Source organism: Phaenicophaeus curvirostris, chromosome Z, assembly GCF_032191515.1.
Source record: "Phaenicophaeus curvirostris isolate KB17595 chromosome Z, BPBGC_Pcur_1.0, whole genome shotgun sequence".
In the NCBI taxonomy this organism is placed as follows: Eukaryota; Metazoa; Chordata; class Aves; order Cuculiformes; family Cuculidae; genus Phaenicophaeus; species Phaenicophaeus curvirostris.
This window is the reverse complement of record NC_091431.1, coordinates 37,674,377-37,685,021: the sequence shown is the minus strand read 5'-3', so window position 1 is coordinate 37,685,021 and position 10,645 is coordinate 37,674,377. Positions and strand designations below refer to the sequence as shown.

Genomic DNA, 10,645 nt, shown 5'->3' with positions numbered 1-10,645 from the left:
GAGGCTCAGATGCATGCCAAATATACGCCAGCCTTTAAAATAGACATTAAGAGGCTGAACCAGTTATGCGGCCTGCTTCAAATGGCCTATGCAGTGGAGACATTTATCCAAGGAAAATGACCATATGTAGTCTTAAGCTGCACATAGTGTAGATGTACGAGTCTCAGCAGTAATTGCTCTCATCTACTGATCCTCTCCTACTGCACCAAGTATCTTGGCAATTCATACATGATTAAAGAGTCCCAAGGATCATAACTTCACAGTGGGATCCTCAGTTACTTTCCCAAAAATTGTTCAGAGGAGTTTGGCTACCACATCCTTTGTATATCCTAGAACTTTAAAATTTCTGCGCAAGCCATTGTCCACTGAACCAGATTTTGGTACCACCTCAGAGAGGACCCCACTTCAACATTTTTTTCCTGGCGTTATGGTTTTCCTCCATTTGATTCTATTTAAGATGGTGCTATTGAAAGTACCTCCCAGTTCATTTGTTATTCCTCCACTGGCTTCCTCTCACACCAAATTCAGGCTTCCTTCCTTTACCCTCTTTCCTTCCTAAGCACCTCAGCATTCAGTGTAATGCTTTCCATCTTGATCCTTGCTCCTCCAGCTACTGGGCATTGCAGGGTTGTGCAGGCAGCACACAGCACTATCTGCACATAGAGCTCCTCCTCCAGCTAAGATTCCTTAAATAAAGCTGATTATCCATCTCTAAGTTTGGGTAGTGTCTAGGTAGAAGACACCAGTAAAGCTATAATTAAAAGGCTGAGTTCCTGCTTTGTGCCTGAATTTAACAAGCATCAAACTGCTCATGACACAGCCAATATTCAGATACAAAGCTCACTAGCAGCAGTGAGGGAGTCCTATGGAGGCTCTTTATAACTGAGTCATTAGTGTAGTCTTGAACTTGTTAAATGTTTTTTGTATTCTCAGTTTGCAAATAAGCAACTGCTCCTCCCCTGCAAATCTTTTTAAAAGAAATGCTGAATACTGTTCTTAACAGCACTACAAAATTGTGGGAGAACAATGAAGTCAGAGACACTTAAGGCTACACTACAATAAAAGCGTTGGTTTAATTCATAGCTCTGAAAGTGAAGAAGTAGGGCACAAACATATATCATACACAAAGCTGTATAATCTTTCTCTGCCCCGGGACACATTCTTGCAGGAAAGCTAAAGCTGAAAAACATGCAACTCCCTAAAAATAGTTTGAAACAGAAACCGGGTGGATTAAAATATGTGTCTCACACATCTTTGGTTTTGGAAGGTGAAGTTTGGTCAATTAAGTTCATGTCAAAATTCATGAGGAAAAATGCTCCCTGAATCAGGAAACCAAATTAAAGAGCTAAAGACTGTATTTGCCAAGCAAGTGTGCTACTGTGTAGGTGATTGGGAAACAGGAAAATTCAAATTACTAAGAAAACGTCCTGATGGAATGTGGAAATATTAATCCTTAAATCTTTATTTCTAAGGCCTTAGCAATCATTGAACATAATGGATATGAAGGTGGTATCTTCACAAGCACAGTGCAGTGCTCTGTGAAGGCACCTGAGCTAGTTCTCAGCAAGCAAGCCACATAGCCCCACTTGGGTAGTGTCTGTAAGTGAATATCCCCTTCTGTTCAGTGGGGCTACTTGGCTTTGGCATTAAAAAAACCCAACCAAACAAACAAAAAAAACCACCGAAAAGTCTCTAATGCTTTCAGCGTCCAAGGTAGCTTTTACACTTCCACTTCAACCATAACAGTATGTAAGCTCTGAAAATGCTTTTAAAACCAGAAAGTTATCAATTACATTGGGTCAAGCACTCTCTCAGAAGTAGACATGAAGTGAGACTTTGGTGCAGTGACTTCCCTTGTTTTGTGAATAGAGGGAAGTCTTGTGCTTTTATATTATGAGGCAGTGATAAAACATGAAACAAAGTTTACTGACATCAAAGGAGTTAGAAGCAGTCCTTAAAATCATATTCAACATGTTTATAATCACTCAATATAATATTGTCTCTATTGACACTGAAATTAAAGCTTACATTCTTTGTGTTCCAAAAACATAATAAAGAAACAAGAAGCAACCCCCTCCTCTAACTAATCTCAAAAAAAAAAAAAATCTCTGATAAAAAGTAGGAAAATAGGCTTTTTAAGACAGGAAGTTGCATAGATTTTCAAAACAAAAAGGACACATTTTTTTTTATCTGGAATTGCACAGGGCTGGAATTATGACTGGCATGTTGAATTACACAAAAGAGACTATTAAAGTTGAGCTGCTTTTACCAGCGACAATTTCCACCTCAAGGAAAAGGTGGTAATGGCCAGAAATAGCCCATTTCTCTTGTAATTTTCAAACTCACTCACTTCCCTTACAGAAAGGAGAAGGGGCATTGTATCATCCTGTCTGAACACTCAGGAGCAAATAAGCTTGGGAAGCAGAAGTCTAAACCAGATGAAGCAATCCCTCTAGCCCAGAAAAACCTCTTCATTTGTTTGCCGCTGAGTAGCCTGCTTATATGCCTAAGTGCCTCCTTCTAATTTAACATGTTTCATTCAGCTTTCACTCAGCTGACATTAATGCAACGCAGTAGGTGCAAGATCAGGCAGACCACTTCTAGACTTAGGGAATAAAATCTGCAGAAATGCAAATTTATCTGACAGTATCACAGAATAATCCAGCTTTTCCACTGTCCCAGTCTGTGTCACTGTGAAAAATGTTCCGTTTCTTATTTGGTTCTTCCACCAGCTCATTTCTCTCTGACTATGAATGACAAATCTGAACTCTTAGATAATAAGGACCCTTATTTATTTATAAATACACACTTATCTAATTTCTTTAAAAAAATAATGTTTTAAATGAAACAATTACTTTTTAAAAAAATAAACTACTAAAGAAATGTGAAAAACAATCTAAATGCCCCAAAATGTCACTGATTTTTCTGTCCTTGGTGATAATATTATGGGAATTGCATGCTTTCAAATAAACTTACTAGCACTGGCTTTTTTAAAATTCAGATCCATTATAGACAATGAAAGTCTCATTGCTCTTCGTAATGCTTCTTACGCTATTATTAAAAGGAACAGTAGATGTCCTCTTTAATTAATTAAATTTAATTATTTAACAAATTCCTATCAATGCACACATGCTATTTTTAGGGAGAAATCTAAATACCCACTTCCTCTAAAATGGTGACAAGTTTGGTAAAGTAATTCTTGAGCAATCTAACAAAATTTTTAGAACATTAAACAAAAATGAGGTGTTATTCCTGATCAGGCACTGTGTTTTATCCACTTTTTCCAAATCAGATGCAGAATGATCAGTAGAGTATCTTGCAACAGGGAAATGCATTTATACTGAACTTGAAAAAGGAACCACTTGCTTTCCAGCCACATACACTTCAGAAATATTCCGATCATCACCTGAAAAATCATGGTCAAAATAGAAATTTGCACATATATCTATGCACTGATTTCATTAATAAAAGCTATGCAATCCACAAAATCAGTTTTGGAATACGTAATTTGCAGTGACCATTTCCTAGGAATGAGAAAGCTTGGAGAGAATTAGTCAGGTGTACTACAAAGATCAACAGATGTTTAAACTACTTACACTTTCTTGAGTAAATAAACCTAGCATAAATACACCCATGTCAGGGGTTTTCTATGTACTTAGTAGATTCAAACCCTGAAAATATTATATATCTGTACAGAAAATACATTGTTGTGCAGTATCTCAACTACCTCAGGTACCAGGCATCAGTCAAGCTGGTTTGCCTCAACCAACTTCTCAAAAAGGGAAACGCCTAATTAGAAAATGACACAAACATGGCCAGAGTTGACACCAGTTACTTCTACATAACAACATAATAGACAGTGCCGCTCTTGGTCCAGACAATGCCCTACAAAGAATACCTGTTTTCTTAGGGGTCGGGATTGTTTGGGTTGTGTTTTGTTTGTTTTAAAGGCCATCTTTTTTGTTTGGGAATAAAGGAAACAGTTGCAACTGGTCTGCAGAAGTTGGTCTAAGGTGAGCTGGCTCTGAACTGGTGATCAGCATGTCAGTGTTACTTTACTGTGAAATATGATTTACTTCATACTGTAGCTAAGGATAAATGTGGTGATAAATCAGACAAACTTGGTGCATCTGATCATGTTAAACTGTCTCTTTAACTATGTCCCAAAGAACGGAAGTTAAGCCACTTCATTCTTAGTCAGCATTTATAAATAAATATACATTAATGTATATTTACATATAAATAATACATTTAAAAATGTAAATACACATTAATGTATATTTACTACATGTAGATAAAATCTATAGTGGTCTATTAATGTTGATATACAATGTAAAAAATCTATTTAACAATTGTAGACAAATATATATTTAATTATGCGTAAATACACTTATCATTAACCTCCACGTTAACTTAGGTATTTTTTGATGTATGAAACAACAATAGAATTTTGTGGGGGCTGAGAATCAGAACATACCTAGATAGAGAAACTTCTGGAGAGTGTCCTGTAAAGAAATGGGAGAAAGCAAAATTCAGAAAGTTGTATCTGCTATCCCAGATCATAGTTATTTGAAGCTTGAAAGAATCTTCCCAAGTATTCCTACAAACAGTAAAATCAAAACTTAATTTGCATGTTTTTTCATAAGTAACTTCCAGTAAGGAGACCGGAAGAAAACACTGCACAAGTTTGACAGTATAAACAAATATATGTCTAAAACACAATACTTCCCCACCGTCTTTTTTAGAGTTCACAAATACACTTACGTACTGAAAATGTGATAAAATTGTTTTCGCTAACATAGACAAAAAAGGTTTAACTTAAACTGGAAAATAATTTATTTTTCAGAATTATTTGAATTAGGAAGATTTACAGTTTAAATAATTTAATCCAACCTAGATTACTGTGGCTGAAACAGATTAAGGAACAACTATCCTGCCACTTATGCCCATATTTCTAAGTAAATAGAGACATTCAGAATAGAGATGGCAATGTACTGTATGAGAAAGTGTACCCATTGCGTAATGCCAATACTGCTTATATGTTTGCATGAAAACTGCGGCTTCACCTCAAATTAGTAATTTTGAGTTCATGCTTAAATTCCCAATAGCAGTGCAGTCAAAGTAACGCAGCCTTCGTCTGGGAACAGGTTGCCTTTTTTTTTTTTGAGTTTGAACTCAAAATGTTTATTAAAACTAAACTGCTTTTTCTTGCTTGCCATTTGTCGCTGCAAACAACTGACTTAAATTGTCAGCTTGGGCTCATAAGATATATATTAAGAAATGTTACATGCATTTTTGCTCATGGGGATATGGGCTGTCGCTGAGGACAGCAGGATTCTAAAGAAAGCTCTAACCACTGGTCCTCTTGGATTGAAATACAGACAGCAGTGGTGTAGTGCACCTGACTCCTATTATTGGAATAACTCCCAAGAGTCTTATTCTGGCTATATCACGGACCTTCCCCACATTATTTCTGGTCAGTATTTTAATCATTAATCCCATTCTGATTACCTCAAAATTATCAGCAGAGAACAAGTCAAATGGGCTGTCTGAAGCCTTTGTGTTGATAAGCAGTGCATCAAATTCTTTGCCGACCTCAAAGTTTCCAATTACATCATCTAGACCTAGAGCTGCAGAAGAAAATAAGCTCACAAACAGTTCTTCAATGCATGACTCTTTCCACCATGTGCTGCACCTGGCAGCTTATTTGAGACATTCATAGAAAAAACAATAAGGATTTAGATTATTACAAAGAAAAATATGAAAGGAAATTCAACAGTAAGTACGTCAGCATCTGAGCTCTTAAACAACATCCCAAGAAAAACGTATAATTGGTGAATTTCAAAAAGCATCTGTTAAAGGAAGAGAGATCTGAAAAACAATTTGAACCTCTGTTTCAATTTTTGTTCTTTGAATATTCTCCATTTTCTGTCACTGCAATCCTGATGTATAGGCTACTAACTGTTTAAAGTTGAATAATAATCATTTACATTTCAAAAACATTAAAGCTTCAAAAAGGGCAATGAAATTAAGTCATAGAAAACAAAAAGTATTTAATAATACTCACCTTGCAAAGGCAATGTTAGATTTAATTCTTCAAACCGTTTAAGCAACTTTGTCAGGTACTATAGACATATTACAATAGTACTATATAATATTAATTATAATACGATAATGAAAGAGGTGTACTGAAGTGATAACTAAGAGTAATTAGCAAAAGCAAGCAACAGAATGGTATGGAAATTAAAAATCATAGCTATATCTGAAGATCTTCAACTTACCTGTAAGGCTTGTCTTGTGATCTCTTATTTACGTTACAACCTTAGGTTCTTAGGTTTGCAAGCACTGAAAATCTAATTTTATCTTCAGTGACTGGGTGCTTGCAAGTTCTTACATCACCTTGGATATTATTTAGGGTAATTTTAAGTGATACAAAGCATCCATGTTTTAAGTCACCTTTTGTAAATAAAAGGTTAAACTAAGTTATCAAAGGGGATAACATCTGCAAATCATTTGTTCATTTGTTTTCAGATTGATTTTGTTTGGCAAAGGAACTCCAGCCTTCAGAGAAGTTTGTGAGTGGCAGGACATTCACAATACCTCAAAGGTGTTAAAACTCCTCCAAATGGTGAAATGCTTTGACCACCTACCAGTCTACCAGTTTCAACTAAAATGATCTTGTATTCCTTCAGGTTTGTGAGTAGATTGCAATTTTTAGATTAAACACAAGAGGGTGACAAGGGTTTAGGAGTCTCAGCGAAGCAAATTATTGAAACAAAGAATCACTCATATAAATTTCTGCAAACTGTACTTGTCCAGGCTACTGAAAGGTTGTATGAGTAATTTATATTTTACCTTTGGAAGTGACTCAATAAGGATAAACATCTCAAAATCAACACATAAGATAAAAATATTACTAAGTAAACATAAGAATCCAGATTTATAAAGCACAAGAGTAGCTGGGAAGGGAAACTACGTATGAGTTTGGGCTTTTTGTTTTCCTTTTCACATCTTAGCTAAGCTATTCTCACCTTTTATGAGAACAGTATGTATTAAGGGGAAAAAAATTGGGTTTTGTACTCTGACCATTGTCTCTTCTCTCTGTTTCCACATCATGTCCTTCACATAGAGTCTTGAGAAATCCTGTTTGTTGACAGAGAAGAAATGTTTCCTAATGTCTAATTTGAACTTCTCCTGGCAGAACTTGAAGCCATTTTGTCTCGTCCTACCACCTATCACTTAAGAGAACAGACCAACACCCATCTCTCCTACAACCTCCTTTCAGCTAGTTGGAGACAGTGATAAGGTCTCCCCTCAGCCTCCTTTTCTCTAGGCTAAACAAGGCAGCTCACTCAGCTGCTCCTCATAAGACTTGCTCTCCAGCCCCTTCACCAGCTTTGTTGCGCTTCTCTGGACACGCTCCAGAGCCTCAACATCCTTCTTGTGGTGAGTGGCCCAGAACTGAACACAGGATTCGAAGTGCACCCTCACCAGTGCCAAGTACAGGAGCACAATCACTTCCCTGGTCCTGCCAGCCATGCTGTTTCTGATACAAGCCAAGATGCCATTGGCCCTCTTGGCCACCTGGACACACTGCTGGCTCACATTCAATCAGCTGTCAACAAACACCCCCAGGATCCCCTGCCAGGCATTTTCCAGCCACTCTTCCCCTAGTTTGTAGCACTGCACAGGGTTGTTGTGTTCCCAGTGCAGAACTCAGACCTTGGCCTTGTCAAACCTCATCCTGTTGGCAATCCAGTCTGTTCAGATCACTTTGTAGAGTTTCCCTACCCTCAAGTAGATCAACAACTCCTCTAAGCTTAGAACCTTTCGCCAACTTACTAAGGGTACATTCAAATGCCTCATCTAGGTCATTGACAAAGATATTGAACAGGACTGGACCCAGCACTGAGCCCTGAGGGACACCACTTGTGTCTGGCCTCCAGATGGATTTAGCTCCATTTACCACAACTTTTTGGGTCCAGCCATCCAGTCAGTTTTTTTACCAACAGGGTGCACCTGTCCAGGCCAGTGGCAGCCAGTTTCTCAAGCAAAATACTGTCAGAAACACTGTTAAAGGCTTTACTAAAGTCCAGGTACACTATATCAACAGCATTTCCTTCATCCGTAAAGTGGGTAACCTTGTCATAGAAGGAGATCAGCTTAGTTTGACAGGAACTGCCTTTCACAAACCCATGCTGACTGGGCCTGATCATCCAGTTGTCTTGCATGTGCTGTGTGATAGCACTCAAGAAGACCTGACCCGTGACCACCCCTGGCACTGAGGTCAGGCTGACAGGCCTATAGTTCCCTGGATCCTTCCTCCAAGCCCTTTTGTAAATGGGCATGACATTTTCCAACCTCCAGTGAAGTGGAATTTTCCCAGTCAGCCGGGACTGCTGGTAGATGGTTAAAATGGGTTTGGTGAGCACCTTCACCAGCGTCCTTAACACCCTTGGGTGGATCCCATCAGGCCCCATAGACTTGTGAATGTCTAATTGGCTGAGCAGATCTCTAACTGTTTCCTCTTGGATCACTAGAGCTTGGTTCTGCTTTTACTCCCTGTCTACTGGCTCAGGAGGCTGAGTACCCAGAGAACATCTGACCTTACTATTAAAGACTGAGGCAAAGAGGGCATTAAGTACGTCAGCCTTATCCTCATCCCTTCTCTCTATAGTTCCCCCTGCACTCAGTAAAGGATGAAGATTCTCCTTGGTCCTCCTTTTGTTGTTGATATATTCATAGGAACATTTTTTATGATCGTTCACAGAATTGGCCAAGTTAATTACTTCATCCTCACAGTCCTCCTGAGATGCCTGCCCCATCTTCCAAAGATCATTTACTTTCCTCTTTTAACCAAGATTCACCCAGCCCTCTCTCCTCAGCCAAGCTGGTTTTCTTCCCTGCCAGCTCACTTTTCAGCACAAAGGGACTGCTTGCTCTTACACCACCAGGATTACCTTCTTAAAGAGCATTCAGCATTTTGGGCTCCTTTGCCCTTTAGAATGCCCCCCAGGGAACTTTATCAACCAGCCTCCTAAACAGTCCAAAGTCTGCCCTCCAGAAGTCCAAGATGGCCATTCTGCTGACCCTGCACCTTGCTTCTCCTAGAACAGTGAACTCTACCATCTTGTGACTGCTGTGCCACAGGCCTCCTCCAGGAGCCCATTTGCTGTTTGGTGAATCACATAAGTTCTGCTAAAACTTTGCTAACTGTATAAATCAGTTTGTGCATATTGATCACAACAAAGCATGCCAGTAAACCTGAATAATGGAATAACCATCAAATGTATTCTGCGTGTGCTATTGTGTCTTAAATAACAATGGTTCAAATCTTATCTAAACGTTGCACTTTTCTTTGACTGAGGAGCAATTTGCACCATGTTTTGATTTGCTGGAAAGACTATGACAAAAGTGCCTCATTGAGACCTCAAAAAGCAAACAAAATTAGAAACTGATGACAAACGGAACACGTGATTTTACAATAATTGCATATTGCATAACTTTTCCCGCAAGTGCTGGTTGCTGAGAAAACACCATCTTTCCAGTTGGTCCAATAAGCATGCAAGTAGTAATGACTAAGAAGTGTACGGATCTTTGCTGTGAAAATGTACAACCCTGAAAAGTCATTAAGAATCTGTTATAAACTCTCAACATCAATAAGAATGCTTTTCTGTAATGAGCTTCATATGGATAGGAGAGACTGAAGGACATCTTTGCCCAGCAGATACCATTTTAGACTTCAAAAAGAGCTGTAGTTCTCTGTGTACAACCTTAAAAAATTTCTTCTTACCTTGGCTTCCTCCTAGAGTGGCTAGCTGAAAAGCTTCTCCAAGCGTTAGTCCTTTCTCATTCACTTTATTGATCTGAAGGCAATTAGATGCCATCATTGTTTTCCTGATAGCATCAAGCATAGAAGCTGAATATCCACCAGCAACATCTAGAAGGGATCAGATTCTTAGTAAAAAGGTTTGAGAATAAGTCTCTGGGTTAAATTTCTGTGTGTTTTAATTAAATGTTACAAAGTGGCAAATGTGGTAAACACGAAAAGTTAGACTGCAAAGTGCTGTCTCTGAATGTATAACACTTAATAAAGGTCCTGTCACATACAAAGTCAGGTAACTGGAACACAACACAGAACAAGAGAAACCTGAAAATTTGTTGTACAAGCCCTGTTTGCTCTCATCACAAGAATAAAACTTTCTTCATTCATTGATGGTTTTCTTTTTAAATTCTTCTAGACCAGCTTTAGATTCCAGCACACTACACTTCACTATTTTAGATGCAGTGGGAAAAAAACGTCAGGTCCATAACTTGGAGACATGCTGACATTTATATCTGAACAAGTAAGCATGTTTTTATATCTCCCAATGGTTTCCAAAAGAAATGTTTTTTACAGCAGACTACTAACCTGTGCCAAGGCCAACCTTCACGTTGTGTTTCAGGACATTTTGCACATTTAAAACACCACTGCGCAACCTGAATTGGAAGAAGAAATGCGTTCTGTGTGATACATGGAGAGGAAGTTCAGGAAGAGCAGTTTTATAACAAAGGCTCTTAGAATGTGTGTAACAGGTTGGATTTATTAAACTGAGAGTACTTGTGTTCATACACCTGAATGATGAGGTTTAATTACTAAAAATAA

At 38.3% G+C, this 10,645-nt stretch overlaps 1 protein-coding gene across 1 annotated transcript in view; it reads right to left on the bottom strand.

Moving 5' to 3' along the window:
- Nucleotides 1-545: 545 nt before the first annotated feature.
- The window catches only part of LOC138733548 (guanine deaminase-like), a 33,665-nt gene continuing 23,565 nt past the window's right edge, over nucleotides 546-10,645 (bottom strand). Inside the window, exons 10-14 of the mRNA XM_069880824.1 lie at nucleotides 10,412-10,479; nucleotides 9,794-9,940; nucleotides 5,512-5,630; nucleotides 4,478-4,505; nucleotides 546-3,406 (exon numbers count right to left, since the gene is read on the bottom strand). Coding sequence (XP_069736925.1) covers nucleotides 3,336-3,406; nucleotides 4,478-4,505; nucleotides 5,512-5,630; nucleotides 9,794-9,940; nucleotides 10,412-10,479 — 433 coding nt within the window. The 3' untranslated portion in view covers nucleotides 546-3,335. The remainder of the gene's footprint in view (nucleotides 3,407-4,477; nucleotides 4,506-5,511; nucleotides 5,631-9,793; nucleotides 9,941-10,411; nucleotides 10,480-10,645) is intronic.